Source organism: Marmota marmota, unplaced genomic scaffold (genome assembly GCF_001458135.2).
Source record: "Marmota marmota marmota unplaced genomic scaffold, marMar, whole genome shotgun sequence".
Lineage (NCBI taxonomy): Eukaryota > Metazoa > Chordata > Mammalia > Rodentia > Sciuridae > Marmota > Marmota marmota.
This window is the reverse complement of record NW_025999871.1, coordinates 552438-578195: the sequence shown is the minus strand read 5'-3', so window position 1 is coordinate 578195 and position 25758 is coordinate 552438. Positions and strand designations below refer to the sequence as shown.

Genomic DNA, 25758 nt, shown 5'->3' with positions numbered 1-25758 from the left:
CCTAGGTGGCTCAGCCCAGCGGGCCGTCTGGCTACTGCGCTCTGGTCTGCGCTGTGAGCGCAGCGGGATGGAGACCTCTGCACGGCTTGGCTCGCCTGCCTAGCCCGCCCTCGAAAAGGGGGGAGGTGGCTGGACGCGGAGTGGGTGGGCCTAGGGGACCCAGAGCCTTCGAGGGCCGGACCGGCGAGGGTGGACACCTCACAGCTGTGGGGTCCGAGGGGGAAGTAGGGCCTCGGGGCTGCAGGTGCAGGCTCTTAGCGGCGAGGCGGCTTGGAAAAGGACCTGGGCCCGCCAGTTTCAGAAAGAGCCCAAAGCGAAGGGAAGGGAGGCTGGGGCCTCGGCTGCTAGGAACCCGCGGTATAATGGACCCGGGAGGTGGAGGCAAAGGCGGCGAGGGAGGAGGGAGGAGGAGCGTTGGGTCTCTGGACTCTTGCTGGCTGCGGCTGGGGACTCTGCGCTTGCCACACCGAATCGGTTTGTAGGGGTGCGGCCAGAAGTCTGGCTACTGCAGGGAGGGAGGAGTGAGGAGAGATGACCATGATCCCGATGAGTCGGTGACGGGGAAGGGAGAGAACTCTTGGTGACAGGAGTCAGGCCTCTGTAGGTAGAGAAGGGGTTTGAGCAGTGCTGAGGAACTGCTAGGGACTGGGGTCCTTTGACAGTGAGCTGCTTCTGAGGCAGCTTCCGCAGCCCTTGGCCCTCACTTTGGGTTCCAGCAGGCCCAGGTTCGTATAAAAGGTTGGGGGAACACGCAAAGTTTGAGGTGTTGACAGATCTGAATTTGGATAGTAAAGTTAGAAGTGAGGCAAGGAAGCTTAGAGATTATGGATGGGGAGAGACTATGGGAGTTGGGCTTTGGGGACTGGAGGACTAGGAGGCAGTGTTTGAAAAGGTAATTCTGGAGGTAGAGTAGCGGTCACAGGACGCCACCAAGTAACCAGGGCAGATGGGGAGGTCAAGGAGCTGGGGTATGAAAGGTGGCGGCAGAATTTGGGGAGGGCTGCAAGCTCCTGACCCAGGTTCCTGAGCCAGACTGGTGGAAGCACCAAGGCCTCAGAGGAGTGGGGTAGAGGAAGGGACTCTGCCATGATCTCCCCATTTAGCCACTCCACCTTGGCCACCAGAGGGAGTTTTCTAAAATTGAGTATTGCTCATCCCTGCTTAAAATTATTACAGCTCCTAAGTGTAGGCCGTGTTGAAAAAGGTGTATGGTGGACTGGTGCCCATACCTGTTCTCACTTCAGCCTTACCTGCCACCTTGGGTGCACAAGAGAAAACACTACCAACAATTACCATTATGGGAAACTAGTAAAAAGCCTTTGGTTTCACTAAGGAGCATCATGAATTATTCCCCTCAGATTAGGAAGGGGCCATCAGTTCTCAGACAAAGCTGATTTTATAACACCCTATGCAAGGTAAATAACCCCAAATCACTATATATACATTCATACCTAGACATATGTCATGCTGGTTTTCTATAAGCATTGTTTTATTTCAGAGATGCTGCTTTTTTTTTTCTGTTTATGAAATATGATGAATGCAGAGCCTGAAGTGACATGGCAGAGAGAGGAGTTGACAATGCCTTGGAAAAGCACAAAAAATCCTGGTCAAGGCCTATAAGTGAGAATATCCTGCCAAAAGTGTGATGTGAACCAGATGGGATACATGTACACAAATGACATCTGATCATGCCTGCCAGATAGGAAAAAGCAGTTGAGGGAGTACTCCTGGGAAGGAGGAAGCCCCAGCTGAGACTGGAAAACCAGTAGGAAAGTGCTGGGCCAATGGCTTAGGCAAGGAGGACTGTATGCTGTGTTCAACGAACCACAAGTCATTGGATTTGCTGGAGAGAAATGAGAGGGGACTGAGGAGATAAGAGCCTTTGAGATGTCCTGGCACTGTTGCCTTGTGGCACAAGGGCTGGTGTCAGCTCACTGATATGCTTTTTCCTAATGGGTTGGAACACACACACACACACGTGTGTGTGTGTGTGTGTGTGTGTGTGTGTGTGTATATATATATATATATATATATATACACCTCTTCCTAACTTGATATCTGGCATTTTCCAGAATGCCATACAAATGGAATCATGAAGGATGTAGTCTTATGCTTGGCTTCTTTCACTTAGCATCATGTTTTTGATACTTGCACATGTTGCACATTTATCAGCAGATCAGTCCCTTTTATTGCCTGATATAATGACTACAGCAGGCCACCTTGAAATTTTGGGGTGATGGATATGATACACTCTATACTGTAATTGTAGTGGTCATATGACTATATTTGTCAAAACTCAGAATTATGCACCTACAAAAGGGTGACTTTTAATAATGTAAATTGCACTTAAATGAGCTTGACATAAAGGAAAAAGAATGAAAGTTGAAATTCTCAAGTCTTAGTGAAAGGTGGGACATGGGGGCAAGAAGCCAGAGGAAACTTTAGTTCCTGACTTGAGATTTTCAGAGTGGAGCTCTTTGCCTTGGGCCAAAATGTTTTTGCAAAGTAGATAACACCATTTTGCTTTCTCACCAAAAGCACATGAGAGTTCCAATTGCTCTGTGTTTTATAACCAACACTTGACACTATTCTTAAGTATAGACATCATAGTGGGCATATAGTGATAGCTCATTGCAAATTAATTTGTATTAATTTCCTCCCTACCTAGAGCAAAACCCTTTCTAGTCTGCTTCCCAGCTACCTGACTGTCTCTACCCCTTTTTCCCTGTACTTATCTTCGGCTCTGTGGTCCTTGGCTAGGTTCCTTCTCTGATGAAAGTCACCTCCTGTTCTCTCCTTCCAAAATCCTTAGCTTCCTTTGGCTTCCTTTCAGTCTCTCCTTCCCTTGTCCTGACTCTCAGCTCTGGCCACTCCTCAGTGCCACAGCTGAAATTTCACAATCAGTAGAGCAAAAAGACAACAAGATGGACAAATAGAAAAGGTAAGAAATGCAGAGGCCAATCCATCAATTTAATCTCTGAATAATATGCATTCCAGAAAGAGAAACAGAGACAGTAGTCAGCAACCAAAATAACTGAAGATTTTCCAGAATCTATGGGCATAAGTTACCAGGCTGAAGTCAACACCAAATGAAGAGACCCAAGATACCACATTGTAATATCTCAGAACACAGGAATAAAAGAAGACAATAAGAATGTCACCTACAAAGACTTATCTTGCATATTCACTGCCCCATGCTATTTATCCAGGAATCCATGGTAGCTTTTATAGGAGAGTGGCATTAGAAACCAAGATCCAAACTTTGGGTATGCTTGCTGCTACTCAGATGTCATTGCTTCTAGGCCACCTCAGCTGAGAGAGCAGGGACATACTCATGTGTATTGAATACTTTTTAAATGAATAGATCTTGTCTTAAGGATGTGATTTTTTTTTTCTGAACAGCACAGGTTTTTTTCTTTTTCAAAATTTCCTTCTCCATATAGTCTCTACTTCTTTCTTTATTTATTTACACCAGTGGAAAAATGAACCCCAGACTGGCCTCAAATTTGCAATCCTCCTGCCTCAACCTCCCAAGTAGGATTGAACTCAGGGGCACTCGATCACTGAGCCCCAGCCCCAGCCCTATTTTGTATTTTATTTAGAGACAGGGTCTCGTTGAGTTGTTTAGCACCTTGCTTTTGCTGAAGATCCTCCTGTTTCAGCCTCCTGAGCCCCTGGGATTACAGATGTGTGCTACTGCGCCTGGTGTCTGCTCAGATTTTAGGTGGGCAAATCAGAAGTTCTGAGTATATAAATGGCCTGTTGATACCAAGATGCACTGCTTGGAAATCTGGGAAAGTTCTAGGGGGTGCAGGGTGTCATGTCACATCAGAGAAACTTTGGACTCAATAGCAACAGTGGGACCTAGATGGTAGAGCCTTACCTTTAAAATTCTGAACAAGAAATTTTTTTCTAACCTAGAATTCTGCACTTGGGTAAACCCTCAATTGAGTATGAATAATAAAGTTAGTTCCAGACCTGTAAGTGCTCAGAAAATTTACCTCTTGCTATGGGTGAATGTTTGTGTCTCCTTTACTTCCAAATTCGTATGTTGAAATCCTATCCTCCAGTGCGATGGTATCAGAAGTGGAGTCTTTAGGGAATGGATTAGTGCTCTTAAATAGAAGCCCCAGGGATATCCCCGTGTTAGACAGTTTTTCATCACTCTTACTAAAATATCTGGCAAGAACAACTTAGAGGAGAAGGATTTTATTTGGGACCCATGGTTTCAGAGGTTCAGTTCATGGTTGGCTAACTTCATTGTTCTTGGCCTTAGGCAAGGCAGAACACCATGGCAGAAGGGTGTGGCAGAGGAGAGCTGCTCCGCTTACAACAACCAGCAAGCAGGGAGAGAGCACAAAGAGCCAGGGATAAGATATATGATCCCCAAGGGCATGACCCCCATTATCTCCAACCCCTACCCCTGCCCATGGTTACATGGATTTCCATCCAGTATCCATTCAAATTATTAATCCATCAAGTGGATTAACCCACTGATTAGATTACAGCTCTCATATCATTTTACCTCTGAACATTCCTGCATTTTCTAACATGGTCTTTTTTGGGGCAACACCTCACATACAAACCATATTGCTTCCTTATCCCTCCTGCCATATGAGAACACGAAGAGAAGACTTCCATGTATGAACCAGGAAGTGACCCCCCACCAGACACCAAATCTGAAGGTGCCTTGATCTTGGACTTCCCAGCCTCCAGAACAGTGAAAAATAAATTTTTAATATTTATGCTACCTAGTTAGTGATATTACATTTTGTCATAGCAACCTGAATGGACTAAATAATGTTCTGTTGTTATAACTAAATAACCACATACTGGGAATTTATAAGGAAAAGAGGTTTTATTTGGCTCACAGTTCTAAAGCCTGAAAGTTCAAGATTGGGCAGCTGTATCTGGTAAGGTCCTTGCTGGTATGGACTCTCTATAGTCCTGAGGCTATACAGGACATCATGTGCTGAGAGGGGCAGAGTGTCCTAGCTCAGGTCTTTCTTCCTGTCCTTATAAAACCACTATTTCATTAGATTATAGCCTCACCTTCATAGCCTCATTCAGCCTTAATTACCTCCCAAACACTCTACCACCAAATGCCATTGTTAGATTGAGTTTCTACCCTCTTAATAACTGACAATGGGAGTCAAATTTAAACATGAGTTTTGGTGGAGACATTCAAACTGTAGCACCTCAAGAATGATGTGCTCCACCAAAACAAAAGAAGGAAACTCAGAAGAAAGAAGAGAGAGAGGAAACAGGAACCAACTCATGAGATGAGAAAGAATCACTGGGAGGATGGGGAAAAGTGAAGCTGACATAAAACTCTGCACAGATGTGAAGGGCAATTGAACCATAATGCAGCAATGAGACCCAAGAGGCAGACTGTCACTGCTAAGAGCCTCATGTACACAGAGCCATCTTTTAACTTGAGGACAGAATGCCCAGGAGAGCTTGGTTCAGGTTTTCAACAGTATTTGGCTTATCTTGACCAGGTGCTGAAGAGGATCTCTCCCCTCCTGCTCTGCTGAGGATATGCATATTATTCACAAAAGTTTTCCACTTTGCACCAAGAACTGGAAGTAGGCCATGGTGAGGTTAGAAACAGAGTACAGAGCAGCTCCTCCCTCTGACCATATTTCAGCTGCATGTCCCCACCTCACCCTGCCAAGTTCCCAGCTGTATTAGCCCTGTGTCTCTGAAGACCCTCTGATGATGTTACTCATGACTTCCCCAGAAGGAGCTTTGTCAACTGCCAGAGAAGTGGAAGTCAGACCACCACTTGGAAACTGATCAGCTCCCCTCCTGGAGCCTCCTTCCAGCGAGGGCAGTGTGTGTTTGTCCTCATTTTCAAAACTAGGCAGTACAGTTATCCAGAATATCCATAAGAGATTGTTTCCAGAACCCTCCCTCCCACAGATATCAAAATTCAAGGATTTCAAAGTCCTTTATGAAAATAGTATAGTATTTGCATATAAACTACAGATGTCTTTCCATATATTTTAAGTCATCTCTAGATTACTTATGATACCTGATACAGTGACTACACATCACTTTATATGAATTCAGCATAGTATTTGGTATGCAACAAATTCAAGTTTTACATATGGAACTTTCTGGGGATTTTTTTCCAAGTATTTTTGATCTGTGGTTGATTGTCAAGGATGTGGAACCTATAGATACAGAGGGTCAACTGTACATTGTATGAGGATAGATACACAGATGGAACCAGAAGGTACATCAAGAGAGCAATTAGCACAAAAGTCAGGATGGTCATTGCTTCTTGGGATAAAGATGAAATACTTTTTTATGTCTTAGGCCTTAATTGGATATAAATGTTGTGACTAGTTTATAAATGGACTCTTAATCTTTCCTTCTTTCTTTTTTTTTTTTTTGTACTGGGCTTGAACCAAGGGGCACTTTATTACTGAGCTACATCTCTAGTCTTTATATTTTTTACTTTGAGACAGGGTCTTGTTAATTTGCCCAGGCTGGCCTTGAACTTGTGATCTTCCTGCCTCGGTCTCCCGAGTCTGTGGGATTATAGTCGTAAGCCACTGTCTCTAGCAGTAAGTTCCTAATCTTAAGAGTTGTATTGACCATGGTTTGGTCAGGAAGAAGAAAACCAGTCTAGTTATTTTTTTCAGGAGTTACCACCTCATTAATTTGTGAGTACTGGAAGACAGGTTAAGGAAAACTACCAAGCTCTTGAGTTTTGGAGGAGATTCAGTAAACCTCTGTGGCCATCACTACCAGGAGCCCTGAGGTGAGTGAGTTTAGGGAAGTACCAGAGAGCCATATCAGAACCCCCTGTCTTCTGAAGCCACACTTCTATCTGCCTCTGCCAGAACAAATATGAATACAGATGCTTCTCAACTTATGTAGGGTTATGTCTGGAAACCCATCATAAGTTGAAAACATTATTAAATTGAAAATGCATTTAATACATCTAACCTAACCTACCTATCACAGCTTTTTAAATCTACTTTAAACATGCTCAGAACGCAAACACACATTAGTCCAGAGTTGGACAAAATCATCTAACATAAAGCTTATTTTATAATAAAAATTGAATATGTTATGTAATTTCTTGAATACTGTACTGAAATGAAAAAAAAAGAATGGTCCCATGAATACTACATGGTTTCAGTGAATGCATATTGGTTTTGCATCATTGTAAAGTAAAAAAAAAAAAATCCTAAATTGAATCATCATCCGTTGGGGACCATCTGTATGATTTCTGCCCTTCTACTATCTTCTAAACTTCCCATGAGTGCTTCTAACTGTTAACCTGAAAATGTAGAGAAAGCAGAGAGTATAGTACAGGATGGTAAAGTTGTTACAGAGCCTATAGGTCATCCAGACCAACGGTTTAATGAGATACAAGTGCTATACCCACCAATTAGCTGTCATGAAGATTTTATTAAGCTGTGTGTGAGAAGGACCCTAACTTCCAACCTGATAAACCTTCAGAACTTGATCTGGCTTTCTTTCTACCTGATTGTAATAAGATCTGTGACTATAATAAGCTTATTGGGGGGAAAATACCAATTTGAGAGTTTCACCCCTCCATGCTGCTTCTAGGTGCTGGATTATTAAGCAATATTATGTGACCCAACCCAACCCAGATTTATCAGACCCTTAGCCAAGAGTCCCCAGTCTGCATTTTCTTGTCTCATGTAAAACAGTCCTTACTTTTGTACTAGAAGCACACAGGTCATAGGTGAGTGGACGATGCTCACAGTTACTGATTGTATTAGTCTGTTTTGCATTACTATAACAAAATACCTGAGGCTGAAAAAGTCTATAAAGAGAAGAGATTTATTTAGTTCACAATTTTGGAGATGCCAGATTGAGGGCAGCATCTGGCAATGGCCCTCTTGCTGGCACAGGCCTGAGGTGGTACAGGGGATAACAGGGAGAATGTGCATACTTATATTCTGTTCTCTGTCCCTTTTCTCATAAAGCCACTAGTAATTCAATCATGGAGCCTCCACTCCAATAATTTTACCTAATTTTAATCAGCTCCCAAAGACCCCTCCAAACATCATAGTTGGATTAACTTTTCATCCTCCAAATACCTCCAAGTGAGGATTAAATGTCATATGTGAACTTTTGAGGGACACACTCAAACCGTATCTATACTGTTGAGCTCCTTAGGAGTCCTCAAATTCCAAAGCACACAAAAAGAATGAAGCTAATCAAATTCATACACACAAGACAAAAAAAAAAACCTGTACTATCTTTATTGTCTTAAAATTGCATAGTACTTTGATTGTGCACGCTTTTAAATAGAGAGCAGGGCAGCCCACTCAAAACTATCCTCTTGCACAGGGCATTTCAAGCTGTTTTACTATGGGAGGGGAGCAGGGACCAAAATGCTGCCTGGGCTTAAAAAGACCATGATCTCATTAAATGGAAGTCAGAGAGCAGAAAGGGTTTGGGCCACAGACAGGAAGAAAATGTTGAAGGAAATTGATGTTTCGATTGGATTTATAGGAATTTATAGGAAGATGGCTAGAAAGGCTTCACTGATGTCAGGGGTCAGGAATCAGGAGCAGCCTAGAAAGGAAGGGAAAATAGAAAGGAGTCCAGAGGGTCAATGCTTTGTGCTCAAATCTGAGATGAATGCCACTCGCCAGGAATGAGTCCAGAAACAGCGCACTGGGTAGCTGAGATGCACGTCTGGGCGTTACCATGGCTATAGAAAGCCAAATACTAGAAAAATAACTTAAAAGCTATACAATCATCATTATAAATATTTTGTCTTTTAAAACTAACTAGTGTTGGTTTAAAAAAAAGGTTCACAGTTACTCTGAAGAGAGCTGTATCTCTATTGCACAGTAGTGGAAAAGTCTGCTCTGATCCCCATGTGTAAACAATGATCCCCTTCTCCTTGGCAACTTCAGGACACAGAGAAACAGTATTTGCTATAAGCAAAAGCACTTGGGTACAAGGCACATTGAAGCTGTCAGCTCTACTGGGAACACGCAGAATGCCCTCTTTCCCCATGTGGCATCCCTGTAGTTGGGATAGGTCTTGAAGCAGACCAAAGTTGGTGATGGTCTCCTTATGGTCTTGTTTTCATTCCACGGTGACAGACTTGGCCAGATTTCTTGGAAAGTCAACCTACAAGGAAAGAAAGAAACTTCTCAGGACCCCACAGATCTTATCAATACACTACATCTTAACAACTATTATCAGTGCCAGGTGTTCCTGGTCACCTCCAACCATGAGCTACCCTGACGCCTGTATCTTAAAAGAAAATCCCTTACTCTAGAATCTTCATTAACTGTGTTAAATGTTTAGTTCATTCAATAAACATTTGTTGTGCACATGACACGTGTCATGCTATGTTAGTGCTATTAAAGGAATATGATTCATGCATTTAAAAACTGCTAGCTCAAAGTGTACTGTTAAAATTTCACTTTTCAGGACTGGGGATGTAGTTCAGTGGTAGCTTGCTTGTTTAGCATACACAAGGCCCTGGGTTCAATCCCCAGTATCTCTCTCTCTCTCTCTCTCTCTCTCTCTCTCTCTCTCTCTCACACACACACACACACACACACACACACACACACACACACACAATTTTAAAAATGCACTTTTCTGCTGTAGATACACACACATTTTAAAGACCTGTTATTTTAGGGAGGAGGCTGGGAAGGAAATATAATTGGGAATGGTTGATAAAGTGTGCTTCAACTTTATTTGCAACGTTTTATTTTGTTTATATGTTCAGACAAGAAACAAATAAGACAAAATGTTAGCAAATGTCAACCCTGAGTGATATGTACAGGTTCATGAGTTTGTTATATTGTTGTTTGTAATGTTATGTATTTTTAAAATTAATTTCTCAAAATAAAATAGTAATAAAACATCTATTTCTTTGCACAATGAAATATGTGCTCTTACTAGTGATATCATAAATTGTTTTTTTTTCTGGAAAATAATTTGCTGACATGTGTTAGAAGACTCAAAATTTTGAATCATTTGCTAGACTAAGAACAAATCCTAAATGTGGGACAAAGATAATGTACAAAAACATTCACTGTTGTACTATATATGAAGATAAAAAATTGGAAACAGTTTATATAATAGAGAACTGACTAAGTAATTGTTACAAAAATCATGTTATAAAATTGTGGTGGAATATTATGCAATGATTAAATATTGTGATGTTTATAAAAATGTGACAAATGCTTGTAATATGATAAAAAAGTAAGAAGCAAAATTTTATTCTTGATATAATATTGAAAAGTATTTTTATAAAATTCACATGCATAGGAATGTCTGGAATAAAATATTAAATTTGCTAATTAATATTGCTTCTGGTAATGGGGTTATGGCTTAATGATAGTCTTTCTGTTTTTGCAGTTCTCAGCTTGTTTTCAGGGGATACAAGCTATCTTAAAAGGAAGTTAGCATAAAGGAATTATTTCTCTTATGACAACTCCAAATAAGTATTTAAAGAACTTTGAATTTTGGCATGACACATTGTATAATGTGCAATGCCACACTATAGTCTGCAGATATGTACAAATACATGTCAATTAAAAATAAGAAATATATTTTAAAAAAGGAACTCTGGAGTTATGTTCCTCCTTTGTCAAGTCCAATTTTTAGACTTACGTCATATCCTCGGAGAACAGCCAGGTGGAAGGAAAGAAGCTGAAGTGGAATAACGCTCAGGATTCCCTGGAGGCAGTCAACAGTGTGGGGCAGCTCTATGGTTTTATATGCAAACTTGGAACTTTCAGTGTCATCCTTGGAGCACAGTATAATTGGGCGACCCTAAAGCAGAGAAATAGGACCATAAAACAGACCGTCTCTGAAAGAGGCAATACTTCACACACAGCCAAGTTTTTAGGAATCAGTATTACTGCAGTGATAACACTAGTCTATTGTTTTTGCTGGAATTATGCACCCGTAAGGTGATGTGCACGATCTACTTAAGCAAAACAATGTGTGACTCTTCTTGGTGTGTTTCTTCCCTTTTCTTGACAAGGTGACTGCCACCCTGCTGTGTCCTTTAATGCCCCATTACTGAGTGGTTTTAGAGTGCCTTGCAAAGGGTCAGACAGCCCTACTCCTAACTTTAATGGGCTCATAATCTAGTGATGGAAAACAAAATCACAAACAAGCAAACTAAAAAACTAAAGATGAATTTCAGACAAATGCCACAAGGGCACTAAAACGGGGCAATGTGATTCAGAGGCATTAATGAGGTTTTTGAAGGTCTCTCAAAAAAGGAGATATTCAGATTGAGAGCTTCCATGATAAAGGGGCAACTCTCTGATCTGTGGGGAGAGCATTCCAGATGGAGAATATGCACTGCAAAGGCTCAGAGGCAGGAATGAATCTGGCATGAGTGGGAAACAGAAAGAAGGCTGGAGTGGCTGGAATCCAGTGAGATAGGAGGAAGGGTCCAGATAATGCAGGCTTATGAGTCACCGTAGTTTGAAGGGAAGCTGCAAGAGGGTTTGCAGTAGGGAAATGATGTGATTGTTTGTCTCTCCGCACATCACTGTGCTGAGACAAATGTGGCAGCAGCTGGCTTGAGCAACCTATTGGATTTCATCTCCCTGTGACTTCATGAGCCCTCACAGAATGGATCTGTGGGGGTTCTGTCCTCCTACCTCAGGAAAAACTACTGTATAATAAAGAATCTGCTGGGGTTGTGGCTCAGTGGTAGAGCACTTGCCTAGCACATGTGAGGCACTGGGTTTGATTCTCAGCAATGCATAGAAATAAATGAGTAAAATAAAGGTCTATCAACATCTAAAAAATATATTTAAAAAACAAAAAGAACCTGGCCTTTATCCCTGGTTCCTAGGAGGGAGATGAAAAACCCTTTCTGAGTTATAGAAATGTCATTATTCACAGTGGGCCTTGGACTGTACCTGAGTCCATCTAATGAGATGACTCATGATGGGCCCACAGATCGTTTCAGGATGAGAACTGACCATGCCAGAAAAACCAACATGTGATTAGAGGATTGGGACTTCAAGCCCAGAAGACAGAAGGGCAGGCTGGAGAGCAAGTTGAATCACATAGTCAATGATCAAATCCATCATGCCTGCTTAATAAAAACTCTTGAATTCCAGAAGGGCTCTCTGGTGGTAAATACTGATGTACCAGGAGGGTGACTCAACCTGAAGATACAGAACCTTCATGTTTGGAACTCTCACACTGTAGGTCTCTTCTTTGGGGCAAGTCCTAATTTGTATCCTTTGTAATAAAATTTTAAAAGTATAAGGCTTTTCTAAATTCTATGAGTTGTTCTAGATAACTATTGAATCTGAGGGGACTGTGGGAACTCCAAAATTTGCAGCAAGTTGTAGATGGCCCATAAACCCCAAGTTTGGTGTCTGAAATGAGGGCAGTCTTGTGGAGGACCGTGCCCTTACTCTGTGAAATCTCACCTAACTCTGCCTAGTTAGCACCAGAATTGCCCTTCAGCAACCCTGGGGGAAAAGCTCCTATGTACTGTAAGCACTTCCTCTGGTCTCCAGGCCTAGGATCCAGGGTAGCTAGGGATAGTCTGACCTCACTGAATAGCTGTTGTATTAGAGAGCTGCAGGCTGGCTTTCAGTTCCTTTGTAAATATGTGCACCACACACAAGGGGGCCTAAAAGCGAGTATGTGGTCATGCTGAGGTATGGATGCTACTGCTGGTAGGCAGTGAGAGAGGTTGCCATGTATGGAAGAGAACAGAGGAGAGGTGGCCCAGCCCTGCGGAGAGACCTCACCTGGCGGGCTGTGACCTGTTGCAGGGCGTTCTGGCATTTGGCGAAGCAAGGATCCTTCATGATGACCATAATGACAGGCATCTGCTTATCAACCAGCGCCAGGGGCCCGTGCTTCAACTCCCCAGCCAGGATGCCTTCTGAGTGCATGTAAGTTATCTCTTTAATTTTCTGTGGAAACACAAGTTGGGATTAGTGTCACACTGGGTAGACAGGAAACTGGAGCATATCAACCAGAGGGGAAAAGGGGTACTGGGAAAGGGTTGACTTTGGAAGGTAAGCGCTGAGGGTTGCAAGGCAGATGGATACATGGACTGGTCAACAGCAGCGAGGGCAAGCCAGGACCAGGAGAGAGAGCTGGCTGCTGTTTAGGCATGCACAAAGCTCAGCTCACAGCCTATGTGTCCTTAGGCCAGCCTCCAGACTCCAGAGGTCCATCTTTCTTCAGCTCCATGCTCGGCCACCCACTTTTCACTAAAAGTCAGCCTCAGTCTAGCGTGTCTTCTTCCCCCTTCTTAGCCAGCCACATGGCCTCCCCACAGTCATCATTTATAATGACAGCGTTGTATTCTTCCTTAGATTTGCCCTTATTCAATTAGTTGATGCATCATTACCCAATTTTACACCCTTAACAACTTCCAAAGGGTTGCCTTAACTGACCTATTAAGTAAAATCATGTACCTTGGGCTCTTATTTGAATTTTTCCTATGTCCAGGTAGATATATTTCTATTCAGTTATCATTAAATCCATGTCACTGCACTGATGAGACAGCAAAGAAAACATCTCTCTACTTCCCTAGAGCTATTTATTTGGGTCAAGGAAACACTGCAAGGAGTGAGGCTCCTCCCTGGAAGTTGCAGACAGCTGGAGCATCAGCCTCCAAGTGACCACAGAGGAGCCATTGACTTGTGCCAGCAACAGCCTAAACATTTCTTTCTTTCCCCAAAGAGGAACTTGGAGACACAGTTGAATATGCATCTTTCACCAGCACACTTTGCCACTACAGCTGAGCCCTACCCCCAAGCCAGGCAGGAGGCTAAAAGTGCACCCCACCAGGCCTTGCTTCCACTGTGCCCCCTGAGAAGTGCTGTGTGCCAGCCCCTAGCTTCCTTTGGCAGGGGTCAGAATCTTATAATTGATCTGAATTTAAAGACTGGGAATTGAATATGATATTGTGAAATACATATTTGGTCTTTGTCCCCTTTACTTGACAAACAACTCCTAAAATCCTTGGAATCTTCAATGTGACAGATGTCTTTAAATGCTAATGATTACCTGATGGCTGGCCACTCCTAGGCAGCCTCAGGATGGGGACTGGTCACCAGAAAGACCAAGGCTGGATTGGAAGGTTGGAGCTTTCAGCCTCAATCTCTGGGGTGGGGATGGGGGTGCTGAAGGTCAAGTTGATCATCAAAGGCCAACAATTGGATCAATCATGCTTAAGTAATGAAGCCTCAATAAAAACACAAAAGGACAGTGTTGGGGGCTTCTAGATGGCTCAACACTTGGAGGTTGTTGGAGGGTGGAGTGCCCAGGGGTCATGAAACTCTGTGTTCCTTTGCCCTATGCATCTCTCTCTTCATCTGGTGTTCATCAATATCCTTGTAACATCCTTTATAATGAAACATTAAATGTAAGAAAAAATAAATAGAAGAATCTCCATGAGATGGATGTGGTAGAAATTGGAGCTCACTGAGATCAAGTTTGCGTTCCCATCTAAGACCACCGACAGTACTCTCTGAATGTTTCTTGTGAACCACTTGCAACCAGCATGGTACTGCTTCTCCACTGGGGGGTGATGGGAAGGGAACAGTTACTTCCTCCCATCAGAAAGGAGGGGAGCCCAGCTCAGTAATGGTGGTATTCTTGTCTTGGTTCCCAATGCTGCCTTACTTGAAATATTATATCCCATTGATATTGTTTGAACATTCTGATCCATAAATACCAAGTGAATAGTGGATAAAGGACAAGCACTAGACTCAGGCCCTGAATAGCTCTGTGCCCATATCTTGGTAGCCATCTGGTCCTGGCATCTTGCCTCTGCTCCATCAACTCTCCCTTATACATGGCATGGATCATAATTCACACAGGGGTAAAAATGCTAGTCACCAATTTTAAAAATGCAGGGTCTTTGGAGCTCATTCTTGCAGAATCTCAAGTTTCTCTTGGAAGATTGAGGGATAACAAGGAACTCTGCAGAGACCCCATGCTGTAATTCTGGTTTGTTAAAATCTTCCCAGGCAGGCTCTTTGTGGTAGGAGAGAAAAAGCAGAGGCCACATAGACCTGAGTTCCATTTAGTTCCTCTATGTATTTTTTTTTTTTTTTAGCAAAATACTTAATCTTTTGGAGGCTTAGTTTCCTCCTGGGTATCATGTGGACAGTAACTGCCAATCTCTCAGAAGCTACTCATGAGATGTGAATGAGCTTTTCAAGATAGAGCCTGGTTTGGATCAGACACTGGGAGGGGCTCCCCCAATAGTACTTTGTCCCTTTCTCACCTGTAGATTGGGACAGGCATCTATCTTGTTCATCTCTGTGTCCCTAGAACTAGGATGACTTGGTTGAGAGCTTGTGCTCAGTGCAAACTCAAGGGGAAACCAGTGGGGCTTCAAGACCTTCTCTCCCCAAGCTCCTTTCCTGCTCTCCCTCCAATTGATTGCTTGGGACTCCAAAGGCTATCTCATATTGCCCTAAGGGGATTCACAGTAGTCTGTTGGATATAGGGACTTGGCAGCAGGTGGGGATGGAGGTGGGGACTCACCAAAGCTCCTTCCAGGCAAGTGGCATAGTTATAGCCCCGACCCATCACCAGGAGTGACCTCTGTGTGTACAGCTCCAGGGCCAGGTCATGAATCTTCTCATCCAGAGACAGCACTTCCTTGATCAGTTCTTAAGCCATGCATACACAGGATAGAGGGAGACCGTCATTTCAACTTCAAAATAATATTCATAAGGAAATGTATGGGGAATAACACAGGGCTTTGGAACTCCAATCACCCAGGATATTTTGCTTTCTTATATTAGTTTAGAAGGATTTTAAACTCAGATTATGAGAAATAACTTGATGATCAGCCAGAAATTTGTTGAGATGATAATTGATATCTCAGTGAACACTTTTTTGAGTACCTGTAAGGTAGGTAGGGAATTATAATTTCTAGCTCATTTTATAGTACAGCAACTGAAGCTCATATATATGAAATCACCAGTTGGCAAGACACAGAACACTCCAAATTAATGTCCCTCTTTCCCACTGTGTGCTGTGATTCAAGGAAAAGCCAACATAAATTAGACAAGAGGTGCTCAATTTGGGGGGTCCTAAGAATCCTTTACACTTTTTAAAACTATTTTGAGTCCTTAAGAGGCTTAGTTTTTGTGGGTTATAGCTCTTACCAGATTCAAAAATAGCACAGAAATTTTAAAATATCTATTAGTTCATTGAAAATAACAATAAATCCATTATGCTGCTGTATTTTGCAGGAAAAAATACAATAAGAGAGGCATTATTTTAAATTATTGCATATCTTTTTTAATGTCTGATTTTTAAATAAAAGACTGTTGACTCAGAGCTGCTTCTACATTCAATTTGTGACTTTATTTTGGTTGAAATACAGGAATATAATCTGGCCTTACAGAGATTCATAATTGGAAAAGGGAGGAATAAATAACTTTTTCAAATAATTATGAATGTTCTTCTTTGACAGATATTACATTACCCTCTGAAAAGTGGTTGTTTCTTAAAATGGAAGTTGCAAATGCCGATTTGAAATCATATAAATAAAGTTTCTACTTAGTTACATTAAAATTAATTGGGTTATCAAGCACTTTAAACCCAGGGGTGCTTACCCAATGAACCACATCCCTAGTTCTTTTTTTGTATTTTATTTAGAGATAGGCTCTTATTGAGTTGCTTAGGGCCTTGCTAAGTTGCTGAGGCTGTCTTTGATCCTCCTGGCTGAGTCTCCTGAGCTTCTGGGATTATAGGCATAGGCCACCATGCCCTTGTTATCAAAAAACTTTAAATGGCTCTTTTAATCTCTGCACAATTTCATAGCATCATGCATTGGCTACAAAGCTAAGTAAGTCTCCTTAAAATGGAAACTTTTTTTTTTTATAAAATATGTTTTAGAAAATCAACTTGTTAAAATCACCATTGTCTCAATGGAAAAGTCTTTAAAAGCTGGGAAATGGTCAAGCTCATGGAGGCAGATATGTTTTCCAAAATTCTAAACTCTGATTGCAAGTTTGAAGTTTATTAGGGGCAACAAGCACTGTTGTATTTTTTTTTTCTTGAAGTGTCAGGCTAATTATGTTCATTTTTAAATAAATGTCTGCCCAGTGCTCAAAGCAGCTTATTACTCAGTGGATGAAGCAGCCCAGGGAAGAGGAGGGAGTGGAATGAGGTCAGAGGTAAAGAGGGCTCTGTGTGCAGGGTTCCAGGGCCTGGTGAGAAGTGGCCCACTGGGAACTGCTGGAAGGATTTAGCAGTGGGTAGAAAGTTCTAGGAGGAGGGCATGATTAACAGCACCATTTAAAGAAGAGAGTCAAGGAAGGCAAAGTAGAGTACTAGAACATACCAGGTAAAGATCTCAGGCCACGGATGATCTCTTGCCTCCTGCTTTGTAGTGAGATTCGGTCTTCGGACATCATCAAACCGAACATCACCAGAGAAATGAACTGGCTGGTGTAAGCCTACAAAGAAGGAAGTGGCAAAGACTTTCAAACAATTGTCAAAAAGATGTTTGAAGAGCTAAAGGACCACATAGACAAAGACAAGAAAATGGGGTATAAATAAATAAAACGAGACTGTCAATAAAGAGAAGGAAATCACCAAAGGGGTTGGGGTGGGGAGAAGAGAGGCATGCCAACTGAGCAGAGGCAATTGCACAAACCACATCCCAGTGTCCCAGCAAGGGAAGGAGGACAGTTGACTGGAAACCCCTCTAGGCCTCAGTCCATCCACCTGGTCCAGGATCTCCCCGCTTACCTTGGTGCTGGCCACACCAATCTCTGGCCCTGCGTTGATGTGGACTCCGCAGTCAGTCTCACGGGAGATGGAACTGCCCACAGTGTTGGTGACACCCACGGTTAGGGCTCGGCGGTCCTTACAGTAGCGCAGAGCCAGGAGTGTGTCTGCAGTCTCGCCTGCCACAGAGGGGCCCTTTCAGTGTGTGTCTGCAAGTGTGGGCTCTCTGCCAGCCTAAACCCTTCCCCCTTCCTCCCCCGCCCTCTCTATTCATTTACCCACCACTCTTACTTGGAAATCGGTACCCAACATTCAGGCAGCCAGTGTTTAGGAAAGAAAACACATGCTCAACATTTTTTTCCTGTTTATTCTTAGATACAAGACTTAGTTACTATTTATGTGGCAAGTGCTTTCTCATCCACTGTTTCTTTGAATTCTCTTGACAACCCAGTGGGGGCTGCCATCCCAATTTTTCCATGAGGATGAAGGGCTCAGAGGCAGGATGAAATCAATGCCTAACAAGGCCACGCAGCTATAGGTGACAGGTGGGTCCGGCTCCCAGTGCCCTTTCTAAGGACTCTAAGTTGCCTTAGTCAGAAAGTTCTCAGGTTTAACAGATTCAACATTTAAAAAGCAAGAATGCCCCAATACATTGTTTCTCAAATAGACCTTGTTTGAAAGGAAACACTTCTTGTAGCCTTGCAATGTGGACTTAAATGAACATGGGAGGTTGAGGCAGGAGGATCGAAAGTTCCAGGTCAGCCTCACCAGTTTAGCAGGACCCTATCTCAAAATAAATAAATAAATAAATTTAATTAAATAAGAAGGACTGGGGATATAGCTTAGTGGTAAAGCACCCCTGGGTTTAATTCCCAGTACAAAATAAAAAATAATTAAATATAAACCAGACCATCTCATTAAAACCATTCAAGTTCACATGAGGCTGAAGTTGTTCTGTCTACTTGCCACTGCTCTTGGCTGAGCTTATCTCAGCTTTTCTGAAGAGCAGGTTGGCATTACCATGTGCTGTCATGGTCAGCTCTACTCTCCTTTTTTCTCTTTAGACTTCCAGATATAGGGCACTAGAACATGGCTTTTCCTCAGCACTAATGGTGGGGTGAGTGGGGAAGGAAGCACTATTTTCATCAGTCTCACTAGTTATGATAGTTTTGGGTTTTTTTTTTTTTTGCATTAATGAGCTAGACACTGACTGATATGTAGGGCTTAGGAACTGATACTGCATTATTTCACATGAAATCCACCTCCATTCTTTTATTAATGGCTCCCACTAATTCATGAAATATTTTATTCTCTGATGAGATGGTCAACTCAAAGACGACCATGGTAGCCCCTGGGTAGCAAGCTGGTCAGACAGAAGGTGAGTGTGTTTGTGTTGGTTTTACTTAATGAAAACAGTATTTAAAATTTTAAATGAAAGCAGTATTAAAAGTCCCTGTAGATATTAGAACATTAGCATCAGTTTTTCAGTTGTGATAATGACATTGTGATTGTTTTTTCTTTTATCATTTTAATCAAACATTCTGAAGTATTTATGGGAGGAACTGACATTAAGTCTGGAACTGACTCCAAACTAATCCAAAGGAGGGTAGAGGTTAACGTGGGTTTGGGTGACCCTAGATTGTGGATCACTGTCAAGGTTAGATGGTGCATTATATGAATTTCTCTTTTATAAAAACTTGGAATTCTTCATAACTAAAACATTTCAAAAGTCCTCCTAAAGCTCAAGGGGACTCCAAACATTCGGTCAAGTATCACCTCCCTGACCCACTGCCCCACCCAGGTAGAACAAATTGTTCTTTCCTAGTGCTCAGGCAGAGTTTATTCAGTAGGGGACTGCTCTTTGCACTAAACCAGAGCAGTGTCTCTCCATGCCTCCCCCTGCTGATCAGTGTGGGTACTGCACACAGCTGGAAGTCCAGGCTTGGGTATAGAGCCCACACCATGAGGTGATTTAACCCAACAGAATTTTCAAAGAGGTATTCTTTCTTCACTACAGTAAACCCAGCAAATATTTATGAGTACCATGATGAGTTGTCCTTGAAGAGCTGGACTTGGAATGGCAGAAGTGGGAAGAATCCATAGGGCATGGGAAAAAACAGTGTATCTAGATTCTAAACCCAATTGCAGCTCTGTCACACCCTGGCTGCATGGCATTACACATCACTTGCCTTCCCCATACAATGGCTACAGTAACTTATACCTTTAAGGGTTAAGTTTTTTCTCTTCCTCTCTTTCTTCCTTTCTTTTTAAAACTGGGACTTTTACCCAGGGGTGCTTAACCCCAGCCCTTTCTATTTTGAGACAGGGTCTCCCTAAGTTGCTGAGGCTGGCTTTGAGCTTATGATCCTCCTGCCTCAGCCTCCCGAGTTCCTGGTATTATAGGCATGTGCCACTGATACCACTGTCTTTAAGGGTTGAATGACCCAGGTGCATGAGAGATTGTGTGGCACATTGTAGGTGCACAGAGGATTAACTGAAGGTAGGAAGGTGGCATATGGTATGGTGCAGAGAAGAGATCCTAGAGGTGAATTAATATAAAGTTGGTCATGATGCCTGCATCCCTTACCTGATTGACTTATGAAAAAGCAAACATCATCCCTGAACACAGGTGTATTCCTGTCCAGAAAATCACTAGCAAGTTCAACCATCACCGGGAGCTCAGTCAGTTCCTCCAAAACTTGCCGTGTCTGAAGCCAATAAGAATGAAGACTAAAGTCAGTCATGGGCACCACAGGGACATATGGCAGCTAGGCTTCTAGGACAGTTTATGACACAGTGCCTCACTGTCCACATGGTGAGAGGATTTCAATCACCCACAGGCCACCTTGCAGAAGAAAGGGCATGGTGCCAATTCTTCTGGTGGGCTGATGGGAATGAGTGCAAGCATTTTGCCAAATTTGAAAAGCCAATGTATGATAAAATTTCATACCAGTGTCTCAACCTCGGCTACTGTCAATCTCCCACATTATCAAGGGTTCAGAGTATTGCACTTACAGCCACAGCTGCATGATAGCTGGTTCCACAGCCAATTACAATGAGCCTTCGGCACCGTCGAATCTCCTTCAAATGGTCTTTCAAGCCACCGAGCAGCACTGCAGGACCAAATGGCAGGGTGTAAACATTGACTTTACAAAGAGACTGCATTCACTAGTACAGAGCACAGACAGAGGCTCCCTGCTCAGTACTGGGATTACCGTACCTGTGTTGGTCTCAAAATTCACACGACCTCTCATGGTATTGAAAACTGATTCTGGCTGTTCGAAGATCTCCTTCTGCATAAATGCACTGAAATTACCTAGTTAAATAAACATCAATGAGGTGGGTCAGTGTTAATCTGGTTGTATTTCTATGGCTTAACTTTTAACCAGGAAGAAAAGTCATTAAGCAATAATGATAGTGACAACTGTAAAGCCCAATGCAGATTCCAAAGGTCATCCTCATGTATTATCCTGCCTGGTGCTCATGGTGAAAAGTCAGAAGGAAGTGAGGCAGGTGTGATGACTATCTCCAGCTTACATATTAGATCCTGCAACTTAAGGTTAGGGGGCATTTGCTGAAAGCATGTAAGGAACAAACAGCATGGCTTGTTCTCTGGGACCATATTCCCCTTAGCAAGGCCAGAAGAAGGTAAAATGCTTTATTTCCAAAAAGCCACCCATAGGGAACTACATATTAAGCAATTCCAAAGAAATAGACAATTTTATTTTCGTTTTCCTTTTTGTGGTGCTGGGGACCAAACCCAGAGCCTTGGGCATGCTAGGCAAGCACTGTACCACTGAGCTGGATCTCCATCCCCAGCAATTTTCCTCTTAGCTAATAACCCCTAGCTTCTGTAATAAAGAAAAACCTTTTCTAGCCACACTTGCATTTCTGGGGCTCTGATTTGAATGGGTCTGGATGATTATTAAAGAGACCATCTGGGTACAGGGAGGTTAAGCCCCTATGGAGCTACATTGGATGCTTTAGAGGTATCCAGAGACTTGGTAGCAATGTTCTCTCTGTCTGCTGCATATGGCATATTACACAGAATGCAAATAAGCAAGTGAAGAGGTGGGTCTCGTAGGTGAGGGAACTAGAGAGGGATCATGGCAGATAAAAGATAAAAGAAGAATACTCAGAGGGGTGACAGTTGAGGGGAACTAAAAAAAAAACCAAAAGGAATTAGTCCTATGATTAGAAAAGTAAATGCAAGAACCCCCAAGTGGCAAGCAGTTGGCCTGCCTGAGTAACAGTGAGACAGCGGGGACAGGGTAGGTAGGGCATAGAAGGCAAAGGATTGAGTGTGGTAGAGCTGGGTTTTGGTGGTGGTGGTGAGGCTTATAGGCTGCAAAAGGATGTTTGGATTTTGAGAATAGAAGGGCTTTAAGTGGCAGGATGACAGGGTCTGATTTATGTTCTTAAAGCTTTATTTAGGCTGCTCTGTGGAGTAGAAATTGAGGGGGACAAAAGTAGATGCAGGGAGGCAGGCTCTAGTTATAAAGAATTGGTCCATAGCTCCCATTACTGTGAACCTCCTGCTCAGAGAAAAAAATGATGACTGGGTGTAGGAATGTATGGGGGAGTCAGATGATGGCACAAACAGATTCTAGATATAGATAGAACTCCCTATTTGTAGATTCCAGGCCAGGCTTTCCACAGTTTCTCAGCTATGCAAGCCACAGGCCTCCTGCCCTGGTAGCTACTGTGGACAAAGAGGGCTATGACCCCCCGCCCAGGGCAGGGCAGACCATGTTAGGCACTTCTCTCACAGGGCATCTGCTCCCTGAAGCTGTTGCACATGGACTGTCAGAGGATACCTGCCTTTCATGATTTGCTGTAATTCCATCTGCAGGGTCTGGATGGCTCGAGATGGGTCATCACTAGCTGAGCGCTTGACTCGATGAATGGAGAGTTTCCCATCAGCCACTGCGGCAATGTCATCATCCTCGAGGAAGATGACCCGGTTGGTGTGTTCTATGATGGCACTAGTGTGAGGGAAACAGAGGCATAAAAATTAGCACCCTGCTCTTAACAATCACAAAGCAGCAGTCACTCACTATTTCCTAAATGTGGGGTCCATATCAGTGGTGTTTTAGGAGTGACAGTGACACCATTGCTAGGCACTTCAATATGCAGGTGAATCTTCTCCATCTTCTCCACACTCTCTCCCCTCCTCCCAGAATTATTTTGAAGCTCGTGAAGCCCTCCCTAAGCTTGATCTGACTTAACCTAGCCTAACCTAACTCTAACCCTAATCCATTATAGAGTATAGAAACATTTTATCATTTCTTCTGTAAACACTTTAGCTTATATCTCTAAAAGATAATAACTATTTTAACTTACTACAATACCAACATCATATCTAAAATTATTAGTTATTCCTTCATATCATCAAATATCAACTTTGTTCAAATCTCCCCATTAATCTCTTGGATATCCTGTTATACTTGGCTTCTTCAAATCAGGATCCAAACTATATCAACATTGGAGAACACTCAGGAAACAACATACGATTCTGAATTGGAAAGGGAAAGAAGGAAGCATTTGTTGCTTTTTAAAACAATATGACTTTAAAATAACCCTGTAGTTTATAAAAACATGTTTCTCTTTATAGAAGTATTATACCTGGCAAAGAAGGAATGATAGAATAATCAGTTTGTGAACTCCTAATTATTAGCTAATTATTAATATAGTTCTAATCAAGGACCGCCCATGAGTGTTGCAACCAAGAGGTGAAAAGCCAAGAAGTCTTATAATGGATGGACAAAGCTGTCAATGCTTGAATCCCTGACTGATCCTAGCACAAAAAGAGAAACAATGAGGCATTTTTATGATTTTATTTATATGCTTCCTGATGGAAAGACACACCACCACCTTAGTTTTTCTTGCCAAAAATCATACCTGAATAAGGTCAAACTTCTAGAAGCTTGTAAACTGTAATTTTCAGGAAATATGGTAGACAAAGGAACATGTTAAACAATGCCATGGGGGATGCATTCAACAAAACCTGATAGTAGGAAATTCATCTGATAAATGACCCAGTTTCTTAATACACATACATGTGTACATATGCAGAGCAAGATAAAAGAAGGGGAATCTATAAGCAACCTACAAGGTGTACCTACCCATAAAATGTGGGATCACCATTTTATAATAAGTTAATCTGTTTGAAAAGTGATATGATTTTTCCCTTGACACTAGAGAGCTTCTTTTAGAAATAAGTTTAAAGGGCTGGGATTGTAGCTCAGTGATAGAGGGCTTGCCTAGCCCATGTGAGACACTGGGTTTGATCCTTAGCACCACATAAAAATAAATAAATAAAATAAAGGTATTGTGTCTATCTACAACTAAAAAACATTTTTAAAAATAAGTTTAAGTTAGAAAAGTGGGTAAATGAAAAAGAAACATGGGTAATCAATAGCACAAATGGTACATAGATATGGTTAAAAACCATGAAGGTGGTATTTGAAGGACCACTAGAGGGAAACCCCTCATTCTCCAAGGGCCACATCTACAAATGTACCTGAAAAACTGAACACTTAGCCGGGCACATTGGTGCTCACTTGTAATCCTAGCAACCCAAGTAGCTGAGGCAGGAGGATCACAAGCAACTTAGCAACTTAGGGAGCAACTTAGGGAGACCCTGTCTCTTTATAAAAAATATAAAATGGGCTGGGGATATGGCTCAGTGGTTGAGCACCCCTGGGTTCAATCCCCAGTATCAAACAACAACAACAAAACCCCAAACACTAAAAATTTCTGATGAAAAGAGGAAAACTATCAAATTCTATGGCTCTAAGAGTAATGCATCTGAAAAAAAAAAAAAAAAAAAGAAGGATGAAAAGCCATTACACTGCACAAAAGTAACCATATGCACCACTGTATAAAAAGTGGAAAACAGAGTTTCAAGAGAATAAGTATAAAGGGCCTGATTGGACAAACCTACTAAATTGTGGCTCTGGCTTTTAAGAATGGTCAGACCTTAGGCAAAGGTGGGGTTGGGATCTGGAGACACTTGGCCTAGCTGAAGAAAGCAGGCTTGGAATATTCACAAACAACGGGGGCTGAGGGAACACAGTCTAGCAAGTTCAGATCTGCTAGTTTTCCCAGAAAAGCTAGAAATCCAAGTTTTCAAGCTTTGTTTTTCAAAGTTTCAGAAACTAGTTCAGTTATTCCATGCAGGCTGCAAATAATGATCAGTGATTCCACACTTTGGCCACTAGTGCTAACCAAGACAGTCCCCCAATTGCTCACTGTATGCTCACTATATAAGGATTCCAGGCCACAGGGGCTGAGATCTGCCCTGACCTATGCCCTTGCTGAGAAAACAGATAAAATGGGGGAAAGTAAGAAATGATAGATCTCGGGTATAGCTGGCGGTAAAGGGCTTGCCTAGCTCAGGGTTTGATGCCCAGCACCTCAAAAAAAAAAAAAAAAAGTTGTGTTTAGACAGTCAGTCCTTGGTTATGTAATTCCATGAAAGAAAGGTAGAAAGGTTTAGTTACCTTGCATCAGAAGCAAAAAAGAATTCCACTGCTTTATCACCCACAGCATGAAGGCAGGTGGAGCTGTCCAGTCTCTTCATCCTTGTTTTACAGATATTCTTCACATTCTCAATATTGCCTAGTAAATAAAGGAATGGATTGCAAATCCCAGGAGACCATGTCATTTGCATAACAGTCAGCAAGGAGTCCATTTCCCCTTTGAATATGTGTGGGAGAAATTTGCAATTTTTAGCTTTGACTGCATCAGCTAAATCCTTTAAAAGCTCCCCAAATAGCACAGTACCATTTCAAGAGCATTTAAAGGGCTATAGTGGGAGAGTAAGGCAAACAAAAACAAAGAAATACTCAAATCAAATGGTTGCCATTATACCAAGCTGCATGCTGTTCTCTCTACTTCTGCATATGTTTGAAAATATCTACAATGAAAAGCTTTTATAAAGATGGAGCTAAGTCTCCGTGGCATGAAAATCCTTTAGATCTAGAGCAGTCCCAGTTAGAGCAAGGTCTGTTTTTTTTTTTTTTTTTTTGAAAA

At 42.2% G+C, this 25758-nt stretch overlaps 1 protein-coding gene across 1 annotated transcript in view; it reads right to left on the bottom strand.

Annotated features, from left to right (window-relative positions):
- Positions 1-8216: 8216 nt before the first annotated feature.
- The window catches only part of Gfpt2 (glutamine-fructose-6-phosphate transaminase 2), a 48828-nt gene continuing 31286 nt past the window's right edge, over positions 8217-25758 (bottom strand). The window contains exons 9-19 of the mRNA XM_015506427.2: positions 25227-25344; positions 22543-22706; positions 20942-21037; positions 20737-20834; positions 20309-20429; positions 17743-17900; positions 17333-17447; positions 15520-15647; positions 12759-12926; positions 10639-10800; positions 8217-9135 (exon numbers count right to left, since the gene is read on the bottom strand). Of these exons, the coding sequence (XP_015361913.1) occupies positions 9091-9135; positions 10639-10800; positions 12759-12926; positions 15520-15647; positions 17333-17447; positions 17743-17900; positions 20309-20429; positions 20737-20834; positions 20942-21037; positions 22543-22706; positions 25227-25344 (1373 nt within the window). The 3' untranslated portion in view covers positions 8217-9090. The remainder of the gene's footprint in view (positions 9136-10638; positions 10801-12758; positions 12927-15519; positions 15648-17332; positions 17448-17742; positions 17901-20308; positions 20430-20736; positions 20835-20941; positions 21038-22542; positions 22707-25226; positions 25345-25758) is intronic.